Source organism: Polypterus senegalus, chromosome 16, assembly GCF_016835505.1.
Source record: "Polypterus senegalus isolate Bchr_013 chromosome 16, ASM1683550v1, whole genome shotgun sequence".
NCBI lineage: Eukaryota > Metazoa > Chordata > Cladistia > Polypteriformes > Polypteridae > Polypterus > Polypterus senegalus.
This window is the reverse complement of record NC_053169.1, coordinates 94918-119632: the sequence shown is the minus strand read 5'-3', so window position 1 is coordinate 119632 and position 24715 is coordinate 94918. Positions and strand designations below refer to the sequence as shown.

Below are 24715 nucleotides of genomic sequence, written 5' to 3'. Positions count from 1 at the left end.
AGGATCATACAGTACAGCATAATGGACATTAAAATGAACAGGAGGCTCAGGTTGTTTTGATGCAAGTAGTAATGGATTAACTGTAGCACTACCTATTTTTTAAATTAGAAAAAAAAAAAAAAATGACCTTTGTACAACCTGCTGATGTCAATAAGCAGCACAGCTCAACTGGTCAGCAATGGGTTGTGAGCCGCTGGGACTCGCATTTCCTGAAAGTCACAATACATTGGCTTACTTTGAATCCGGGAGAGGATCTATACTTAGTCTTTTGGTGGGTCTGTGAGGGACGACATCTGCTTCTCTGAATTCGTTTTGGGGATTTAAAGATTTGTGGCCTACAGTGTGGAGTAGACGTTTCATTTTTTTTTTTTTTGAAAACCCAGACCACCCCTTCTCATTCTCGTGTGAATTATAGTTTTTCTTTGTCTTGTGCTTTGTTTACTCACTCTTGGGTTTTGATTGGCACCGAGTGGGAGCTTAAGTGTTGGCTGTAAAGTCTGAACCTGCTTATCTTCCATCATCAGCGAAAGGAGGCGTTTAAAGAGGAAGCCGTCACATGGTAACCAATTTAGCTACACGGTATCGTTAAACGCATTTTGTTGTTCTCTCAAACTGTTAATGCCTTTTCAAAAGGAATCAACAGGCAGCGGTCGCATAGCCAGGTCATGTCTCTTTGTGCGGCAAAAATCCTACCAAACAGCTATGCATAAATTCTACTGAAGGACCAACAATTTATTTACTGATTAAAAGCAAGTGCAGCGTGCCAACAAATCTACTAAATACAACTGATGAACTCATCCCTGCAGGGTATTTGTTTTGCGCTTCCAAACGGTTGACACATCTGATCTAGTGGCTTCAAATCCAACAACCGGGGGACCTCCTGCATCGGCATAAACAACAAAGCAGCCGCCACATACCGCCAGTGTCTCTCCGATTACGGCTTGATGTTTAGTAGGGAGAGACCAGAACTTTGTAACCAATCCTCAAAACACTCTTTGCCCACAACAGTCACCAGGTCATTGGGTGCATCACTCAGCCAGGACGGATAATACACAAGAGCCTCGTGTACTGCGCCTGCTAAACAAAATCGGAGGAGAGAAAAATATGAGGAAGCCAAAAGGGAAAAACCCTCAACCACACAAGACAGCATTTGGTTTTAGATTCATGGCCTTAACGTGACAAGTCTCAACCAATCAATGTAGTAACTGTTTGAGCAGAATGAAAGGACTATTATATATAACCACAAAAAAAAATAAATTCAGGCTTCCATGGAGTAAACGCCATCAGCAGAGTAACACAATAAAATACCTACAGTGTGCATGTTTGTGTAATATACTGTACGCTTGTTTTCTTTCAAAAGGGTCTTTAAAGCCCTGCTGCTGGTAACCTTCGTCTGTCCTGTAGTTGATGTGCGGTTATCCTTTGTGCACATTCTCACCAGGTTTTAATGACCGACTAACTTTTTAATTTCTCCTTTCATCTTCACTAATGGCAGCCTTTTCTCATCTCCTTAACTTTTCTCCTTTCATCTGCCCTGGCTTTATTCCTTTCTTCCTCTCCTACAGGTTACCTACTCTGTCATTTTCAGTTCCGCAGCCAGAACGTCGAGTCTTTTACCTTCTCTCGTTTTCAGCAAAGAAATAACCTTTAACCTTTTTTTTTTTTCCCTGCACCAATTAGGTTGTGTGAACATATAAAATGCACATTAAATAATGCTGGCCATGTGCACCATACCTAAACTACATTTTTTATATAGCATTTATAATCTCACCGATGTACTCTGCAAATATGCACAAATGCAATATATGCTCTTCATTTAGAAGTACATAAACAAATAAAGCATAGAAGAGGTGTCAAATGATAGTCCATTTGTGTATCAAACAAAAAACACTTCAGAACATTTGTATAAATACACAGACAGATGGCTGTAAAATATACAGCTTATTAAAAGGACTCAAACCATTTCCCAGCTCAAAATTCACAAAAAAAAAATAAATAAATAAAAAGATTTGATATTTAAAAAACACACACCGGAAGTGCTAAGGAGGAAGAAAAAAAAAAATACAAGGCAACGCAAAAAGGGAAAAATGACTCGTTACTCCTAAAACTGGTTAATACACCCAACACTGGCCTGAGGCATTCCTACCATCATCATCACCCACACTGCACTGCCTACATTTCCTTAAGCACTTTTATAAACTCTTACTTGCCCAGGCAGTCCCCAAGCTCAAAAAGACTCTCCACCTGGATGGCCCACTACTAACGTAGGGGCTTCCTGGGACCACACAGGATTCCCTCGGTCACTTCTGGGATGGTGGCGACTCTCCATTCGCACAATCAGCTCCACACTGCGACTCATTTCCCCTGCCCACAACAGTATGAAAGCGCTCTAGTTATCCCCCTTGTAAAGATATACTCTGGAAAAAGGAAAAAAAAAAAAGTTCCCTTCCCCGACGACCTTAAAATGGTGAACCATCACTTGCTGTGGAGCAGAACGTCTATTTTACAGAAGGATCCACCATGCTGTACCTACAGAGACAGAGGGGCAGACTCAAGGTTACTGTCGCTCATAGTGTCTACAAAACAGACAGATGAAAATTGAGAACAAAAAGAGGGCAGGGAGAAAAAGAAAAATAGACTTCAAACCAGTTTTACTAGTCTGATCACGCAACACACAATTCCACATGGTTTACTTTAAAGATTTGGAGCTCATAAACAACTTCAGATAAGCAAAGCACCAATTCTAGCCGGAGGCCTAAACTGCAACTTTGCCATATAAAAAGAAACCCAAGAGATTAAATTACTAATTGATGTAACACCTGTTTTAGTACAAAGGCATTTCAAAGAGTTGTACAGTAGGATCATCGGGGATGCTAGATTGGTTCGATCCCACCAACTACTGCCATGCATGCCACTATGCCTCATTAGGGCTTGCGACGCAGCAAGCCTCCATGTTAACTTTGTTTTGGGGTAAAGAGAGGTGGGAGACGGAGAGAGAAGGAAATAGATTTTGCTTATAAAAATTCACCATACAATTTTCTACGCCTGCTAAGTCCCAAGCAGGGCGGAGGGGGAGTGCTTGTAAAATGCAATATTAGAATTAACCCAATCGAGCAGGCCAATAATCAAAATAAGTGGGAAACTTCAAAAAACAAATCAAAAAAAGACTCGCATAGAAAGCTGATTCAGGCATTAAGGTCAGAAAACGCAACATGGCTCATATTACAAATTAAGAATTACAGCATGCGTTTAGGTGTTCCTAAAAAATAAAACGAGGTATTGGTTATCTTCACATTTGCCATTATCATTTTTTTTTTTTTTTAATTTAAAAACGCATTACAAAGTGGAGCTGTGTATTGTGCAAGCTGCTCCAAAACTGAACTATGTAAAGCAGAGACATCGGAGAACAGTAGGGTAACCATTTATAAAAGTCCCGCCACCCCAGACAATAGGTCAGCCCCGAAAGAAAGAAAAATGTGCTCTTAAGAGAAATTCCCCGCACTCCATATGCGCCAAGCATACAAATTAAGCTTTAAACTATATAATGTGTCCAGGACAAGATTCAACCTGCGAACGTTACAATCAAGCTCCGGCCTCACCGGGTCACATGTTTTGGGCCTGCACCAAAATATTTAAACGCCTTTCTGACAGCCTTGGCGTCCCAATCCCTCCTAATCCACTAACAGCTGTGTCTCATGGGCTCAGAGGGTCTTAAACTGGAGGACGACAAACTAATTGCCTTTACCTCACTATAGGCACGTAGACTTAACTTGGTCAACTGGAAGAATCCTAACTCACCTGTTCTAAGTCAGTGGGTATAGATTATCAAAAATTGGGAAAAAAAATAAATAAATACACACACCACACTTAGGGGATCTGTATACAACTTTCAAACAATATTTTAGAATTTGCATTTAAATTGAAGTGGATTCACTCCCCTCTTTATTCATTTATTTACTGTACTTATTTTTACTAGTTTAAAAGTTTTACTCTGGTGGTCTAGCACTCTCATGGGTGGGGGTTGATTTGTTTTGAACCGAGTTTTGCTAACCTTTACTTGCTTGTATTGAATGTCATTCGATTTTAATAAAAAAAAAAAAAATCATATTAATAAGAGGAATTTTTTTAAAGCATTTCATTGAAGTGTGTGACCCAAGTACTTGGCTTAGCGGTCACTGGATGCATCATGTCCTTTTATAAAGCACTTTTCTTTCCTCTCTCTCTCTCTATCAACGTACCTTTGAAGTCCAAAGTTCTATTGAACTCAACAGTCCACCCCTGTCCCCAAACCCTGTCTTCTCCCCTTTCTGTGCCTGGAACTACAAGTTGCTGGCTAGCCAAAGAACTTGCTTTAGACCATGGCAGGGATACGGATGACACCTCGGGCTGTACTAGGAGAGCAAATGGTGCACTCCGAGACCGAGATCTATGTGGCAAGATTGAAGGAACTGAATCATATCAGTTTAAGTAAACAGATTAAAACAGGGTCATAACTGAAGTGTTTGAAACTAAGAAAGACTTGCTTTAAAATAAATTCTGTAACAAGAACACAGGCATGGATGGAAACTTGTTAGAGGAAGATTTCACACCAATGTTACATTGGTCTTCACACAAAGAACTATAAAATACACTGAATAAATTATGAAGCATTTTGGCGAGGTGTAGGAATTTAGGTTCCTTCAAATCCGAAATTGATGTTACTTTGGACAATCTCGCTGAATAGGGTGGATGAGCTCATTGGGCTAAATGGTCCGTTTTCTTCACAGCTTTTCAAATATCCTACTGGTTCGCTCACACAAGTTTATGGCCAAAACTTCACTTGGATAAAACTGCCCAATCAAAATATTCCTGGTAACAAATCATGCAGCAGAATTTATATACAAAAACATTCTCAACTCACTTATCAAACATGTCGATAGTTGATGCTACCGAGTACTGAAGAAACCACAACTGACCAACAAGACAGCTTTTAGTCTGACAGACACTTGCTAACAAGTTCCTCAGCAAAACACACAGAGATATGAAATCAACATCATAATTCTGACTGGATGACTTTTAAATATCCAAGGACTTAGATGGCACAAAGAGGATCTCTGAAAGATCAATTTTAGTTTGGATACACTCAGCTATTAATGTCAGAACAACAACAACATTTATTTATAGCGCACATTTTCATACAAAAAAAAAAAAAAAAAATGTAGCTCAAAGTGCTTTACATAATGAAGAATAGAAAAATAAGAGAGACACAGTAAGAAAATAAGTCAACATTAATTAACATAGAATAAAGAGTAAGGTCCAATGGCCAGGGGGGACAGAAAAACCAAAAAACTCCAGACGGCCGGAGAAAAAAAAAAAAAACAGGGAAGCCCTCAGTTCCCGTTCGGGAGGACTGCAATAACTGCTGGTTTTCATTAAAGTGAGACCTTGCTCATAAATGAACTTCCATATAAATTATTTTACAATTTATAGAAGTCAGTCTGGAAACGTAATTTTGTGAAAAAATGAAAAATTGGTAGACCTAGATTATGAACTGCCTCCATTTACAGTTGCTCGTTAAAGATCAAGCAAAGAGAAGGGACACTGAAATACTGGTTTTCCTCTAGAATCTCATTTTCATATACGGCTGCTCCTCTGTCTATTATTCTAGAGTCTTCTTTTACAATTATTAATTGTAAAGATGAACAACAACAAATATCAAAACTCAGAATACAAAAACACACAGACTACAGTGCATTGACAGAGTGAAAGCAGAACAAAGGCACATTATCAAACAATAAGCGATTAACATGAATTGTACCCAAATAGCAAGTGCAGACATGGGTATAAACAAGAAACACACAAGTAGCATTTCCAAGACTTTTATGCACCTGTGGGCAAATGACTATGGAACGCCTCCTTCCATCATGAATTATAAATGCTGCATTTACCTCAGGAATGGCATTTCTTTCTATTTCTGTATCATTTTGATTATATTGTATGTTCCGGGTCTTGCACTTGTTTAATGGGAACCCCTACAGATATTTTTTTTTCTCCGGCTTTGAGTTTTTTTTGGTTTTTTTCTGTCCACCCTGGCCATCGGACCTTACTTATTCTATGTTAATTAATATTGACTTATGTTTATTTTTTATTGTGTCTTCTATTTTTCTATTCATTTTGTAAAGCACTTTGAGCTACATTTTTTTGTATGAATGTGTGCTATATAAATAAATGTTGATTGATTTTCCTGTTGCGCAGTATGCTTTAGGTTGGATGTTGCTGCTGAAGCAAGCTAGTCTACCTTTGGGGAGTCAAAATACATCCATCCGTCTATAAATGAAAGTTACCACAGTGGCTTAAACACTGAAGACATTCCAGAAAATGTAAACTAAAGTTCTCAAATTCCAATACAGTGAATACTTGGAATTTTTAGGATTAACAAAAACAAACTTGAAAACATCATGTTAACTTAAACAAGTGAAAAATGATGAATTCATCAGAATGAAAAATGTAAACCCACCGTAGCCTTCAGTGACCGAGGCTGAGCAACTCTGAAGTAGGCATGTGGCGGACTAATCCAAGTAAAAGGATTAAATACTGACGTGATCACAAATACGCTAAAATTATCAGCACATTGTATTTATAAAAGAAGGTATCAATTAACACTTTAATAATGGCCCCTTAGTTCGACATGCAAGGCCCCCATTCAACTGACCTGTCCACATTTTAAACCCAAGGACTGAGCAGGCTTGGAAACATGTTAAACTGATGCCCTATCAAACCTATTTTCAAAAGCAGTTTAAAAATCGTTCTTAATAGTAAAGCTACTTCTATGCACCCACATATTCATGTTTGAGGGATTTAAATATTAAAGTACACAAACTTGGAAACAACTTACCATTGTGAATATTGGTATTGTGATAATACAAAATATTGTTAAGCCATTATCTAAAACCCAAAAATCTAATTCAGTCACAGGGCGCTGGTTCCTATCCTGGCAGCACTGAACTTGAGGGCTTGGTCCAGGCCTAGACAAGGAATCAGTTCATGGAGCTGCACAGGCATGTCAACCTACACTGGGCCAATTTAACCAAACCTCAAGTATTGGGGGGCTGTGTGGGGAGAAAAAAAAAACAAAAAAAAAACCCCACACATACGATAGCAACAGCTGATCATACAGATGTAATAAATTAAAAAAATATATATATATATGTTTTGCAAACGCAAAAGTTAAAAAGTTTAAGCTCCTGCATCACTGTCGGATAGTCTATTTGCAAGCCCCACAACCACAAAGTGACAAGGCACACCCTAAACCAAACCTCCCACAGGCCCTTTCTGCCTAGAAACTGCAGCAACTGTCCAATCAGGAGTCATATTTCATGTTGTTGGGCCAAGTGCCAACACCACAACTGGACGTCCGTCAGTGAGCATGTCTGGGAGTCATTAGCAAGGGGTTACTTTGTGTCACTGAACTGGAGTTACATTAGACGGCTCATGACTAAGGAACTAGAACAGCCAGTTTTTCACATGAAGCACATTATAATTTCCAGCAATGACAAAAAACAACCCCTGAGCAAGAGTGTGCTTGGGTCCGATTAGGAAGGGTGAAACCAAAACCAAATTACTCAAAAACATAAGCAATATTAGGTTTAATTCAGATATAAACTCAAAATTCAATCAAGGACTAAAAAGGTACAGTACAGGCAAATTGCACCCATCACTTTTTTTAAAACCCAATTTAGACATAACTGATATCTATATCTAATATATATCTCTCTATATTTTTTTTTTATTTCATTTATTTTACCGGTGTCCACGGTTTCACTAGCAGCTGCATTCCCATAAACAAAGCAGATTATAAAAAGTCTTGTCAAAGACAAATGACAATCCCCGACACAAAAGTAGAGAATTACCCAAGTGCTTGCTGCACAAATGGCTCAAACGAGTTAAGAGTCACCATCTTTGAAGTGCTTAAAGGTTGACTAGGCAAGAACCCAAGTGTACCTGCTGGCCGCTTGCCTCACTTCAATTAAACAGCCAGAAATTACATTCTTGTGTCAAGCTTTGAGGCGACACTTCACATTGTAATCGAGTCTATTGCAGCGGTGTCTCCTTCAAAAAGGACATGCAAACAGAGCACAGTGGGAAGGTGCAACATCACAAGGGTTAACTCCAAAGATTTCCAGATGAGGTTACCACAGCAATTCCCATTACCTCAGGCTCAAAAGCACTACCTGCTGATCATCAACAGCACAAGGCAGTTCAGAGAGCAACAAAGTAAATATAAAACAAACAATTTAAATAAAAGAAAAATCAATTTTCATTTGCTAGGTAATACACCAACTATGGCAAGGCTTTATAAAAAAAAAAATAAAATAATTTTATTTTATAATATATATATCTATCTATCTATATCTATATCTATATCTATATCTATATCTATCTCTCTCAATGCCAACAATTCAGCAATCACATAATCCTATTATGTATATTATATAATCCAGGACAACACTCATATGCCTCTGTGAAACTGAAGGAGTGGCATTACATTCCTCATCCACCTAATTACATTCATAGTATGTGGATTCTTTTTAAAGAACACTTCTTATATTTGAGGTAGGCAATAATGGTGCCAGAGTGTGGAAACATGTTGAACAGCAGATTCAAGTAGGGATATCTCTGTACTCTACAGCATACAGAAGACTTTATCCAGGCATTATTCCTGCCTTGTACCCAAAGTTTTCTGGGACGAGCTCCAGTTTCCCTGCATAAGCATGTTTAAGTCAGGGCTGGAAGTAAATGAAGGCACATAGCTCAACTGCAATTAAAACATTTAAAGGATTTGAATTGCCAAATTTCCCGATGTTTAAAAAAAAAAAAATAAAAATGGGCAATATGTAGAAACAAATAAAACTAAATGAAACCCACCAGGTAGAAAGTGGAGTGGTGCAGTGAAGCGTAATGAAACTCACTTTAAATAAATGCATACTTTTTTCTCTAAGCTTTCCAACACTCATTTCATCTTAAAATATTTTTATAAAAAAAAAAAAATCAAAAGTCTGTCAAAGAGATCATCATTTTAAACAAAAACAAATCTGACACACACACAGACCCAGAAAAACTCCTGCGTGCCCTGTAGTAACCAGCACACGAGGTTATTGCAGGGCATTTCCATTAGCACAAGTCACCTTTGCCCTACATACAGCAGTCACCACCAGCTTTGTCAAACTGTGATTCATACTTCCTTCACTGCAGCATACTGTAAGACTGAAAGTAAAAAGAGCAACACAACTTATTCTTGAGGGCAAGAAAATTGGCTTAAACAAAATTACGTTTTCAAAATAATCTACTTTTTTTATTCAAGTCAGATTTTAAAAATTTCTCCAGTCACTAAATGGTACAAAGGGCATAGCGATTAACCTCGTGGTTCCTAGAAACAGTTCTCAAATAGTTTGGTGACTATCTACAGAGTTTGTAGGTCTCCCCATTTCAGCAGTTTCCTGCGGGTGCTCTGGTTTTTTCAACCCCAACTCAAATGGGCAGCGCAATGTTTAGCACGGCCAGCACATGCATATAGCATCCAAGGTTCAAAACCCATACTAGTCAATTTCTTTGGTGGATTTCCTTCCAGGTACTCCCATATCTCCCAACATGGCCACGTCAGGCTAAAACTCATGTTGGGGTGTGGATAATTAAACCGTATAAGACTAGCAACCCACGTAAGGTTATTTTCCCAATTTGAAGGTAAAGAAACCTGGATAGGCTCCATCTCCACCATGCTCCTGAACTGGATTAAGTAGGTTTCATTATGTCATTTTACTTTGCCTCAAAGATGAGCAAGTTATGTTAATGAACGCCCCCAAAACCTGCCCATTTTGTGGATAACCAATGTGTCCTACAATATGGCTTCTGCATCCAGAGTTGCTTCTTTGGCGTTTTTGCAAAATAAAGTGTGCAGGCGGCACTCCATTACACCCAAATCTGGACATGAATAACTGCAGGCAACAAAATTTAAACACGTCACAATGATATTTTGGAGCTGAACAAATAGAAGAAATAAACACTTATAACAAACTATGGATAAAACAAGAACTCCACCCTGATAGTTAAAAATTGATAAAACAACCAAATACGTTTATTTTTGTATAGCCCAAAATCACACAGGAAGTGCCGCAATGGGCTTTAACAGGCCCTGCCTTTTGACAGCCCCCCAGCCTTGACTCTCTGACAAGACAAGGAAAAACTCCCAATAAAAACCTTGTAGGGAAAAAATGGAAGAAACCTCAGGAAAGGCAGTTCAAAGAGAGACCCCTTTCCAGGTAGGTTAGGCGTGCAGTGGGTGTCAAAAGTAGGGGGTCAATACAATACAATACACAGAATACAAATACAAATCACTGGGTAAAGTAAATAAAATAGGAACCAAAGAAACTGAGACCTCCATGTTACTAACCAGACAGACACCAGCACAGGTGAGCAGCCTGTTCGATTTCCTAATTGAGCCAGACTCGCATTAACCAACAAAAACACTCAAGACATACAAGGGTGTGAAAAATGCAGAAATTTTGAGAAAGTCTAATGCCTTCAAGGAATATAAAATACATTCCTGCAGTAATCTGTTTGAAATCGAACACTTGTGTAGGCAAACTGCAGAGGATGACACACATTCTAAACGATGGGCAGGGTCTAGTGTAGCTTCCATTAAAATCGAGAGGTTCTGCCCTCACAGCATTATAACCCTGCGTTGTTCATGCGACACCTCATATTAAATTACAATGAGAAACATTCAACACCCCTTCCAACATAGCGCATGGCTACTGAAACTGACACTGTAGTAGTGCCAAGTGATCTGGAGCCAAACCTGGCAAGCCTATTTCTTTAATTATTTTACAGCAGATGTCGAATAAAGTGGACATGTAGCCCTGAGGGTGGATGTTGACCAAAGTAGACATTCAGGGGCAGAAGGCAAAAAAAAAAACCAACGTGCGCGAGTAGCATACACAATGTCTAGAACGGCATTGACACTGGGCGAGAGCACCAAGCAAATTACGCAAAAATAAATACGCATCAAGTATCACTGCTGAATCAAACTCTGATTTCGATGCAAGTCATCTGGAGATCATAAACAAAAGTCCGGTACCTGCATCAGGTGATCGATACCCAGATGACTAGAGTGTTGAACAAGTTTGTGTAGCGAACGCACCGACTGCAAAGTTCACCCTGGGAGGACTTCATAGGCTTGGATCTAAAGTAAGCAAGCTGGAAACCGGACTTCAGGCGACGCGACACATTAATGGACACTACGGATTACCAGCCACTCAATTACTTCAAGGAACCCCCCAGAAAGAGGCTTTCAGTTTATGAGTAATGAGACAAACAGTTATGCGATAAGTATGTGAATTTACATACTGTAGGGGCTCAAGGACCATAAAGCAGAGTACCATTTGTCAGATTGTGTCGATTTGTGTGCTTTTCAGAGAAGAAAAAAAAAAAAATTAACCAAAGGTAGAGAAAAGCCAAGCAAAACGACGCCTTTTATTGGCTGACTAAAAAGATTACAATATGCAAGCTTTCAAGGCAACTCGGGCCCCTTCTTCAGGGCCCCCAGTTGCCTCAAAAGCTTGCATACTGTAATCTTTTTAGTCAGCCAATAAAAGGCGTCGTTTTCCTTGGCTTTTCTCTACATTCATAACGGCTAACACAGTACAACATCCTAGTACCAAAGACAAGGTGCAAAATCTGGAACAAAAAAAAAAAAAAAAGTTCCCAATTTAATGCCTCTAATCCTACCTGGTCTGCTCTTGTAAAATAAGATGGGGCTCAACAAAAAATTTGACCCGAAGCTTCAGCCTGCAAGGAGTCAAGTTGTCCATCTGCTGGGAGATCCTGTTTCTAAGGTTCAGCCATAAACTTTCTCCTTTGTTGCCAGTGAACTGGAGTCCAAAGTAATCCACTTCTATGATTCCCAACTTCCGACAAACCTGAAAAATGAGATCAAGAGAAAATAAATATTCAGGAAAAACTGTGAACAAGCAAGATAGTGAACTTTATTTGCTTTGAAGGCTTCCAACCAACTCCAATTCTTTGCTATTTGGCTTGACAAAGGCAGACGATTGCATTGTCCAAAGCCGTTAATATTTTTACAAACATTACTTTTGTCTAATGCTTTGAAGTACTTTTTTGTAAGGCACTGTATAAAAACTGTCGTCAACTGTGCTGCCAGGATAGGTCCAGCCAACAGTCCCAAATTGAAAACGTTAAAAATTAGTTTACACTGTTCTTTATTTTTGGTTTAATTAGTTAAAACTTCACTGTACTATTTACAAGCAAGAATACAAGTTAGACAATTAGTGTTGGTATACCCAGCAACAGACTGGCATGGTCACCAGGAGAGGTTCCCACTTTGCTGCCTGGATAAATCAGGACTCTGTAGCCCTGAATTGAATGTGCAGGAAGGAAAATGGCAAGATGGATGGGCAATAACACAGGCAATTATTATTTTTTTTTTTTACTACTGTAACTCTTCTAGCAGACTTACTGTAGAGGTTATCTGCATCATGGCATAGCAAAGTTTTAACGTTTATAAAATGTCCCAGTTTCAGACTTCAAACCACTTCTCCTCCCGTAGCAGAACTAAAACTACCAATATACACCACTGCGCTATTGAGAGGTCACACTCAGACATGGTGCTCACCATCAAATAGGATCACTAAGGGCCAATTCAGGCAATAACTGGCTATACTGATGTACCCCAGAATATGAAGAGTGTAGCCCTACCACTACATTTCATAAACTAATAAAGCCTGGCATCAGGCAAGTTGCCGCTGCACTGCCCATCCTTGACTAACCAAGATAACACACACAGTGTCCTGGTATATACTTATAAAATTGTGTTTAGTATTGGCTTTATATCTCCATTAATAAAACAGATGTCAATATTTAAGTATTGCTACAATATAAAAGGATTATATAGGAGTACATATATTCTTAACTTTTCTTTATAAATCCATCCATCTTCAGACTGGTTTAATCCAATTCAGTAACACAAGTGCCTTGAGTTCCTCTCAGAATCATGGGGTACAAGTCAGTAACCAACCCTTGGCTTTGCACCAGTTATTACATCCATCTACAGTGTCCATTGAATACACACGCAGAGAATCAAGCAATTCTGACTGCCTAGAATACATTTGCGAGATCGGTTATGTTTTGACAATTTCTCTAGTTACAGACTCGAGTTTCAAGCCTTAGGCAAGGATTTAGAACACAAGAAATGTGACAAACAAGAAGCGACCACTCAATCCATTTGTCACTCTTTTGTTTACCGCAGCCAATAACTAAACTGCTCCGACACATCTAGAGATACAACTTACAGTTTGTCAGAGTTTCTGATTCAACTCCACATCTCGGTAGTTTGTTCCTAATTCCCACCACCGAGTAAAGAAGAGCTTCCTGCCTTCAGCCCTAAACGCACACCACCCACAGACCCCACAATTTACACGGGTGGCCAAGTACCAACTCACTGTTTAGCTGAAAGAATCCTACTGGATCTAATTTCATCAGTGCCTTTGAGAATCCTGAAGGCTGAGATTACAAAGCACTTTTAAGATTATGGTTTGTTCATTAGGGAGATAGTGATAATACTTCTAAAAAGTTAAAAGGCCCAAAGATAGAAAGATTGGCAAGAGGACATGTTCATGGAGTAAAACGGGTTTTAAAAAAATAAATAAATAAAAAGGGCCGCGCTGAAAAAGAAATTCCATAAAAAGCACCTACTGAAGGAGGATTACATTGTGAAATGTAAAAATCATTTTCAACTAGCTTACTAACTTTGAATTGTAGAAAGCCATATCCATATATCATATTGGAAAAAGTTGACAATTATTCGTGTCTTTAATATTTACATTTATATTGTGTTTTCCAAACATATTCAAAAGCACTTTTTATAGACCGTGGGGAACTACGAAAACCGCCACACGTGTGCAAAATGTAATGGCAGCCGTTTTTGCCCAGTACGCTGCCCACACATTAATTGTTAGGTGGTGAAGCGATGAGAGAGACAGTTAGTTTAGAGTCCAGGGAATGACTGGGGTCCAGAATGACCAGGCCATTGCGAGCAATTTAGGTAGAACATCAGGCAACACCCTGCTCTTTTTTTAAAAGATGCCTTGGGGTATTTTATGACCAGATGGGGTTAGGACCTTGGTTTTATGACCAATCCCGAAGGAAGGAGCCAATTTATACTGAATGGTGTCCCCGCCACTTCGCTAAGGCAGTGGGACCCACATACAGACCACGAGGTAAGTGCCCCCTGGTGGCTTCAACCAACATCTCTTCAGGCAGCAACCTAAGCTTTTGCTATGTGGTCTCTCATCCAAGTACTGGCCTGAACTATTTACATTGGGTTGGGGGGTGTCTGCAAACAGATAGGTTTTCTTTGAGGTGGCATAGTAAACAGCACTGCCCACTTACAGAACTGGTATCCTAGGTCTAAATCCTAGACCAGGTAGCTGTCTGTGCAAAATTGGTTCCCAGTGTCCCTGGGTTCAAATTCCATATACCAAGGGTGGCGAACTCCAGTCCAGGAGGGCCGCAGGTTTTCATTCTAACCACCTTCTTAATTAGTGACCTGTTTTTTTCTGCTAATTAACTTATTTTGCCTTAGTTTGAATTAACTTGACTCAGAACCCTTAGATCATGGGTGGCGAACTCCAGGCCTGGAGTACCGCAGTGGCTACAGGTTTTCATTCTAACCCTTTTCCTAATCAGTCACCAGTTTTCACTGAAGCCAATCACTTTAATAGCCCTGTTAGAGTTCATCCCTCTGAATTGATTCCTTTCTTCATTAAAATGACAGACAAGCAGAAATGAGATGTGAAACGAGCCAACAGATGACCAGCTAAACTGGGGCTTCAAACTCCAACCAATTTCACTCCAATCACTTTAATGAGAAGACAATTGTTGCTGTTAATTAAACCCATGGCTTGTTGCTGCTCTCATTCTGCCACAGCACACATTTTGAAAACTGCGGTTTTTCTGTTCTAAGAGCACCATCAAAATGTTTCGGCGACCTCAGAGATCAACCTTCCCAAGACCATCACCTCTCTTTAATTTCAGGTATTGTGTGACGGGCACAGGGGAGCTGGTCATGTGGGGGCTTGTTTTGTGTCTCATTATTGTTTGGCTGCTAATTAAAGAAAAACAAACTATGGGGCCCCAGTCAAGTTAATTAAAAGTAGTAGTCAGCAGCAAAAACTGCTTACTAATTAAGATGGCAAAAATGAAAACCTGCAGCCACTGCGACACTCTAGGCCTGGAGTTCGACACCCCTGCATTAGTGCTCTCTTTTTCCTTAAATAGCAGCCAAACAATAATGAGATACTAAACGAGCTGCCATGTGACCAGCTAACCAGATTATCAGAACATAAAGGTGAGGGTCTCACTAAGGTTGATCTCAATTCACCAAAACCTTTTGACAATGTTTTTAGAAAAGAAAAAACAAACCCAACAGTTTTGGAAATGTCTGCTGTAGCAGAATGAGAGCAACAGCAAGCCACTGAATTAACAGCAATTGGTTTCTCATTAAGGAACTGGTTGGAGTGAAATTGGTTGGAGTTTGAAGCCCCAGTTTAGCTGGCCATCTGTCAGCTCGTTTCACATCTCATTTGTTTGGCTGTCATTAATGAAGAAAAAAAAATCTATTCAGAGGACTGAATCCTTAAAAACAGGGCTATTAAAATGAAGGGAACAGGAGTTAATTAGCAGTGAAGACTGGTCAATTGTTAGAATGAAAACCTGCAGCCCTCCAGGCCCGGAGTTTAACACTCATGTCATATACAATCCTCGTCAATGTGCGGCTTAAGAATTATTTTTATCCCCCACCCCTTAGAAAGTAATCAAATTGGGTGCTAGATCGGCTAATTGGAGACCCAACCTTACTATGAGCGAGTCCTGAATAAAAGACTGGCGCCCAATCCACAGTCAGTTCCCGTGTGGATGAGCGCCAACAAAAAAAACATCGAATTTCGCCGGTTTGTGTGTGTTGAAGGAAAAATACGCACGCCTTTAAAATTTCCAACGGTCACTTCGCATTCAGACGGCAAAACAATTAATGCAGCAGACTCAAAACTCACAAATTCCTAATATGCAAAACTATACAGAGCTCAACGTAAACGTTCAAAATCTTTCAAATGGAAAAAACAAAAAAACAGTACCCCAAATATAAAATTTAAAAAGATATACAATCTAAATTAAAAAGACGACTGGAGGGGAAAAACGGCAACGTATACGCGCGCACCAGCAACTTGATGCATGAATCAGACCCCAACACGGCTTCCTGTCAAGAGCAACGGAGGGGAAAACGAGAAGCCAGAAAAGCCTGCGAGCCGCACAGCCACTTGAACTAAAGTAACCTCTAAATTGAGCAGCAAGGGTGGGCACAAAAAAAAAAAAAAAACGAAGGCTCAACGTGCGCAGCAGGAGCGGCTGGCACCGACTCGTTGGACGGTGGACTCGATCAATGCCTTCTTAAAAACCGTAAAATATAAAAGACGTTGATGGACGAAATCAGCCGACGCTCGTATTAAAAAGTTAAAAGAAAAAAAAAAAAAGTTCCCGAATGATGTGCGTAAACTTTCAATGTCTTTAGCCAGGAACGCATATATTTTGCTACTCCCAAACCCGCCACAACCAAATACGCTTCCAAGTTATTACAAGAAGAAACTTCTAAAATAAAACAGAGACCAGAAAGCAAAAGTTCCGCCCAGTAAACGCGGGACTCTGGAAGCGGCGCATGCCGTTCGTTTGGACCGCTACTGCTCTTGTATCACACCTTATAAATATGCAAAAAAAAAGTTAACAGTTGCGCACGAATAAACAAATTTGGTACAAATCATTCCCAACAAAGGAATTCCCTCATTTATATTAAAAAAAAAATCATAAATAAGTGGACAACACAGCTTACCTTATTTAAGCATTCCTCTCCATTTGCTTTCGCGTCCACCTCCACCTCCATTACCACCGAGTCCGGCCTCGTAACATGGCAAAGCATTTTGGGGGGGGTTCTTTTCGGAGTGAGAAAAAAATCTTCTTTGGTCTATTCTCCCCTTTATAAACTTCCAAAAAAAAATCGCCAATTGCTCTGCGAACACCTTGCGTCTGTCTTTCTTTCACATTCCCAATCCTTCTGTTCTAATCTGCCCACTCTTCCGATCTCCCAGCTTTATTTCAATGGCTGAAGCTCCAGCGCTACAAGCACCACCCTAAACGTCAGAGCTGCCCTATCCAGCCAATCGCCTTTCTCCTGCCGCTGACGGCTACAGGTAAAAGCCAATCAAAAGTGAAATACTCTTTTTTTTCGCGGGGATGGGGAGGCTGCACATTTTTCTTGTTTGGATTTAGGAGACGCGTGGAGCCCTCTATTGGTTAACCTGAAGCCGTCGCGTTTCGTTCAAGCCCTCCGTCCGCTCTTGAGAAGACGTTATGGAAGTTATTTTTTTCTATTTTTTTGGGCGAGCCAAAGCATTTCGCTTCTAGTGACATGGCGATGTTGCCATTTTTTAAACAGACAAAAACTCAGTTGTTTCCTGGACCTCGGTGAGCCAGATCGCTGGTTTTCCTTTCATCAGAGAGAGTCAGATCGTTCGGATTCTCGTTCAAAATTGAAGGTGTCTTTTAAAACGGATGTTTTGCGGTTGCTAGTATGATTTGTTATATTTGCAGACCCCTTGACCTGTTCAGAGTTACGGAGGCTTTTACACCTGTCCATCTATCTATTTTGTGCATCGATACCAGAGCCCACCGAATTAGACCTACACTGGACTGAATGCTATTAGGCAATTTGGATTTGGGATGAATTTATCAAACAAAATGTCACGGGACTCTGAGAGGAAGGACTACCATTGACAGCCTGTGACAGGCCAACGTCCAACCAAGGGTTTGAGCTTGGCAGGTTCACCTGGACGGGCACCTGTACACCTGTGTATCCGTCCAATTATGTAATCAGCCATTCATGTGGAAGCAGCACAATAAATGAAATCATACAGATACACCTCAGGAGCTTAAGTTAATGTTCTCATCAAACACCAGAATGGGGACAAATGGGATCTCAGTTATTTCAACCATGGCATGATTGTTGGTGCCAGATAGGCTGGTTTGAGTATTTCTGGAAAAGCTGATCTGGAATATTCACACACAACAGTCTCTAGTATTTACTCAAAATGGTGCAAAAACACCCAGAAGAGAGAGAGGTCAGAGGAGAATGGCACACACATTAACACTGCTTTTACCAATGTTGTGCCAAATGGGATGCTAACATTTGTAGTAATGAAGCGTATTTGTCATTTGAACAGATGGCACATCACAAACATTTGTAGTAATAAAATGCATTGCATTTGTCATTCCAGCAGATTTTGATTAGATATACTGTAGTTTGTTCATCCCCATGGGGAAATTATCTTTTTCGCATGACCTTTCGGGAGTCAGAGCACAGGGTCAGACATTGAACAGAAACCCTGGAGCAATTTTTTATGCTGCATCACAAACATTTGTAGTGATAAAATGGATTGCATTTGTCATTCCAACAGGTGCTACCTCTGTTTTACACCATTTGGTATGGGATTCGAAAAAGCAGTGCTAATGTTTGTGATGCACCATCAGTTGGATTACAGACATGGCAACTAGACAGACACATAGACACGTGTCCTTTGGCTAAGGTGGATTATTGTGCAAGAATACAAAAAGCAGTGCATTTTCAATAATCAAATAAATAATCCAATAAGTAAATCAAATAAAATAATGCCTTAAAATCAAATTATGTCTTGGGGTGCAAGTAAATAACAAATCCAAAAGAAAAAGTGGATTAAAATCACAAAAGTAAAGAGGATTGCGGGGAAGCCTAGTAATGTGCAGCAGTCCATATATATATATATATATATATATATAGTATATATATATATAGTATATATATATAAGGGCGGCGCAATGGGTAGCACTGCTGCCTCGCAGTTAGGAGATCTGGGTTCGCTTCCTGGGTCCTCCCTGTGTGGAGTTTGCATGTTCTCCCCATGTCTGCATGGGTTTCCTCTGGGTACTCCGGTTTCCTCCCACAGTCCAAAGACATGCAGGTAGGGTGGCTTGGTGATCCTAAATTGTACCTAGTATGTGCTTGATGTGTGGGTGTATGTGTGTGTGTGTGCACCCTGCGGTGGACTGGTGCCCTGCCTGGGATTTGTTTCCTGCCTTGCACCCTGTGTTGGCTGGGATTGGCTCCAGCAGACCCCGGTGACTTTGTAGTTAGGATATAGTGGGTTGGATAATGGATGGATGGATATATATATATATAGGGTGGTCCAGATCTAATTATACAATTTTCATTATGCTATAACTTATTAAGTTTATTTCACATAAATCACCATAAATATCCCGGACCATCGAGAAGTGTGCATACTGACGACATGAAGAATCGTCTTCGTGCCGAACTGAAATCATCTCCGCATAAATCAAAGTCATCCAGACGATTTCAACCTGCATAATTAGATCTGGACCACCCTGTATATACTGTATATATAAGAGATAAATATAGATAGAAATGAAAAATATTGTTGACATTACATGATAATAAGAAGAAGAAGATTTAATTCTAAAGAATCTTAGTGCTCTCATTCTCCTTGATTTTCTTTCTCTTAAAACATCCTGCAAATGTTTGGTGGACAGTAGCAGATCAGTAATTCCATTGCCTCTCAACTGACCCCATGTGTGCATTGAGGGCCTTCATATCTTCTTTATAAATATTTTATTTAAGCAGAAGCCATATGGTGTGGCAGTTTGGTTGGCACCTCACAGTTCCAAGGTCCAGGGATAAAACTGCAGACACTGACTGTGTGGATTTTTCCATGATCCCTCTGAGTCCGCACAGGTTTATTCTTCTGGTGCTCCTGTTTTGTGTCACCTGGAAACTCAAAACAGGCCCTGTGCGAAAGAGCGCAGGTGTGTGTGTGTGTGCACACCATGTGATGGGTTGGCATCCTGCCCAGGTTTCTTTCCTGCCTCAGAAACATTCTTCCATCCATCCGTCAGTTTTCAAACCCACTTATCCTAAGCAGGGCTGCAGGGAGCATCTGGCGCAAGACAGGAACAATCCGTGGACAGGCGCTGGTCCATCACAATGAATGAATAAACACACACACACACACACTCGCCATGTTATCTTGAAACTGATTAAGCAGGTGATAAACACCGTGCAGCATTATATGATAGATAGATAGATAGATAGATAGATAGATAGATAGATAGATAGATAGATAGATAGATAGATACTTTATGAATCCCAAGGGTAAATTCACATATGATGAGCACATACCATTTTGTAAAGGTGACAAGGTTTGAGGTGCTCTTAACTCTTTTTAATTTCATTAGTAAATGGCAGGTGCTTAAGAGGAGCAGCTTTAAATCACCCTGGAAACAAATCAGCTATAATCATAAAAAAGAAGCCCTAAATATTAATGATCAGAGTTTCAGACCCCCTAATGTAAGGAGGTCCAAGGTCTAGGAGCCTCATCTGTTTGCTGGACTGGGAGAAGGAGACAAGCGTTACTTTCAGAACAGCACCAGCTCCATGGAGTCTGATTGGGTGGAGTTCATACATGCAAAACAAAAATGCAAAGCTACAACATAACCACATAATAGCATCTACAGTCCACGATGGCAAACAAATAACCAATTTAAAAAAACGGATGAGTAAATCCTGCTAACAGAGTGAGTCCTTTTCGAGTATTCTCCATCATACATTCCTAAGCCCTCTTAAGCCATTTCATGGCTGTGGGGCCGAAAGATTAGGAAGCAACCCTGGCTGGGATGCCCGTTCTTCACTTGGCACACGTATGCACACACTCACACAGAGCTTATCTAGAGTCCTTATTTGACCAAACCTGTGTGTTTTTGGTGAAGTTTCCAGCTGCAGTCAGGACAGTTTTAGGCCCCCGACAGATCTGTGTCCTTCGGACATTATGAGGCCCAGAAGTTTGTTGTATTCATGTGAGTAACATAACACAACATTTATTTTTTACCTCTCATATAACTGTGCAATTACATACTTTACTATTTAGATTAGGTAGAAACTGTTAATGCCATGTGTTTCTTTACCTAGAAAATTGATTTATTTTATTTTTTCCACAAAAAAATATTTACATTAACTTCTGAAATATATATTTAAACCAATAACAAAAGACATGTCCATTCTGTGGTTTTGGTTCAGAACTACGAGACCAAAGTAGCTCAGTGGTTTAACAAATGCTTTCGGAGCAGCAATTAAAAGAAATTGAAATGGACATGAGGGGCGTGTAATGTAGGCGTCAGCACAGTGGGAAATCAGGGGCGTGGCTCCTAGAAAGTGGGCGGGGTCCAAAGAGATGCCGCTGACAGGAGCGTCATCTCACGGGCCTCAGAATGTCTCAGCTCACTGAATCTGTCCGAGGCTTCAGACTGTCTCACCTGCATCTGGGCTCTATTGGGGTTTTTGAGATGAGATGAGGGAGAACATGCAAAGTCCATACAGATGTTAAAGGGCAGGCAATCAAACACTGGACTTTGGAGCTGTAAGGCAGCTCACTGTGCCCTTGGGCTGCCAGTTTGATACGCTAATATAAGGTCTCACTGCATGACCTGGAAGTTCTTCCACCAATGCCATGTCGTGACATTAGAAGTCCTCCCGGGTGCAATATAAACAGTGACATCCCACCTCACTTAGTTGAGTCAGGGGTCAATGCTCACTTGGAGGTGCTATGAAGAACTGTGGTTGTTCTATTTGGCCATTGTCTGCCTCTCAAGGTCGGTCATTTTCTTACCTGCTTATTCCTAAACAGGGTCGCGGGATGTGACTGGAGGCTATCCCAGCTAGCACTGAGTGCAAGGCAGGAATAATACTTTGGACAGGGAGTTAGTCAATTGAAGGACAAATACACATGCAAATCACACACTAGGGTCAATTTAGTATCACCAATCCACCTAACCTGCATGGCTTTAGACTGTGGGAGGAAACTGGAGAATCTAGAGGAAATCCATGCAGACATCGGGAGAACATGCAAACTCCACACAGGGAGGACCTGGGACACAAACCTTGGTCTCCTTACTATGAAGCATTTTTTTGAACCTGAGACTGTGTTTGGTAGAATTGTCTGGTGTTTGGGGCTCTGGGGTGCCCTCGTGTGGTCACACCTTATTTTGTGGTTTTCTCTGGAAGGTCGGGACAGGCACTGAGGGGGTCTATGAGAAAGAGCACCTTATTAATTTCCCTGGGCAGATAGAGCTGTGAAGCAAAAGTGTATTTGTGCGTTGTGTGTGTATGTGTGTGTGTGTGTGTCCCACATTACGTACAAGTCCCCTGGAATTAGCCTCATATCGTTAGGTTGTCTATCTGTGGTGAGTGTTCATTTGTAAAGAAAACATCTTAGCGGAAGCTATATCTCATCAGGAATAGGAGATTTATCATTAGATACAAGGGAATTATAATTGTGTTATAACCGCATCATCATAACTCAGAGTTATGGCTGATCTTCACTGAGGATTTCAGAAAGGCAAACAAAGAGTGCCACATAAATGACAATCTGCAGAATGCCATGAAATGTTCAGTGGCGGATGACGTCAAGGAGTCCCAGTTCCTGAGAATTTCCCACATCCAGGTACAGTACGGCCATTGAGACCCCCTAACAATGTGTTCCTATTCACAATTCAGCTCTTGTTCAACTGATTTGCCTTGCCGCCCTCTTCACTCCTTGATCATTTGATATTTATTCTGTTGCGGGTCTCCATGTATTGTTGATGGCTGGCATTTGGGTTTTTTGAACTCAAAACGACATTGCCAGAGTACATCACTGCTAGGAATTTTTCTTGATGTTGCAGCCTTAGACGTAACAAGCTAAATACAATTAAACAACACAACGTACAAAACACGATACCATTCAACATTAAGAACAGGGAATCTCTCTCGGTATATCCATAAATTATTGAGACCCTTTAACTTTCTGCACACTTTATTATGTTGTAAATTTTATTTCAAATTTGCCATTTTTGTCTATCAATCTGCACTTAATAACCCATAATAACAAAGAGAATGCATGGTTTCAGAAATATTTGCAAATTTATTACAAATCAAAAAGTGAAATCTCTCCTTCCAAGAAGTATTCAGACCCTTAGTGCAGAACTTTGTAGAAGCTCCTTTGGCAGCAATTCCAATTTTGAGTCTTCTAGGGTTAATCTCTACAAGCTTTGCACACTTGGGTTTGGCCTGTTTATCCCATTCTTCCTAGCAGATACCCTCAAGCGCCATTAGATTGGATGGAAAGCATCTGTAAATAAATAGTTTTATAAGCAACTCCCCGGCTCAAACAAATGTTTGTCATAATAAAAAGCATTGCATTTGTCAGTCCAACAGATGGCACCTCAAAAACATTGGTAGAAATAAAATGCATTGCATTTGTCATTCCAACAGATGGTGCCTCACAAACATTTGTAATAATAAAATGCATTGTTGCAACAAATAGCTCATAACAAATATTAAGTTTTTACAAAACTCATTCCAAATGGCATACACGTATAAGACATATATGCATTACATTTGCCATTCCAACAGATGGTAGTAATACAATGCATTGCATTTTAGTCTATCATATAGCACATCATAAATATTAGCACTGCTTATATGAATCCCATACCAAATAACATATATGTATAACAGAGACGTATGCATTACATTTATCATTCTAACAGATGGCTCATCACAAACATTAACATTACTTTTATGAATCCCATACCAAATAACATATATGTATAACAGAGACATATGCATTGCATTTGTCAATCCAACAGATGGTGCATCATAAACATTTGTAGTAATAAAATGCATTGAATTTGTCATTTAAACAGATGGTACTACACAAATATTAACACTACTTTTACAAATCCCATACTAAATGGCACATAACAGAGACATATGCATTGCATTTGTTATTCTAACATATGGTGCATCACAAACGTGTAGTAATAAAATGCAGTGTAGTTGTCATCACAAATATTACATTTTTACAAAACTCATACTAAATGGCATACACACATGTAAGAGATATATTCATTACATTTGCCATTCCAACAGATGGTAGTAATGGAATGCATTGCATTTTTTAGTCTATCAGGTAGCACATCACAAACACTGCTTTTATGAATGTCATATCAAATAGCATATGTGTATAACAGAGACATATGCATTGCATTTGTCATTCCAACAGACTGCTCATGTCAAACATTTGTAGTAATGCATTTAATTACTGCAAAAGTTTGTGTTGCACCACCTGCTGGAATGACAAATGAAAAGCATTTTATGAGTGCATGGATTACAAAATAGATCCCAATAGATGGAGCAATGCAAATGTTAACACTGAGGTCTATGCTGATGCCTTTGATTTCAACTTGTCTTAGATGGGCAGCCCAGCCAGGTACATTATAATTCTAGAAGAAACCGAACAGCATCCCCACCCATTTCAGACACTGCATGTACCAAATTATCTTGCAAATTTTTGGGAAAGTCTTTAGATGTTTGATGTCAGGTCACTGCTTTTATCAAATGGACTCTCAGAGTGTGCGTAAATACAGGGAATCAGCAAGCAGGCCTTTTAAGGCAGGTTTTAGCGCCTGTGTGAAAATGGCACTTCTGGCTTTGCATGTAATGCCCTAAAGGTGCCTCATTTGCGCAATT

The 24715-nt window shown here is 39.9% G+C and overlaps 1 protein-coding gene across 1 annotated transcript in view; it reads right to left on the bottom strand.

Moving 5' to 3' along the window:
• The window catches only part of mylipb (myosin regulatory light chain interacting protein b), a 30494-nt gene extending 13285 nt beyond the window's left edge, over positions 1-17209 (bottom strand). Inside the window, exons 1-2 of the mRNA XM_039738326.1 lie at positions 16934-17209; positions 11764-11954 (exon numbers count right to left, since the gene is read on the bottom strand). Of these exons, the coding sequence (XP_039594260.1) occupies positions 11764-11954; positions 16934-17020 (278 nt within the window). The 5' untranslated portion in view covers positions 17021-17209. The remainder of the gene's footprint in view (positions 1-11763; positions 11955-16933) is intronic.
• Between the last annotated feature and the right edge of the window lie 7506 nt (positions 17210-24715).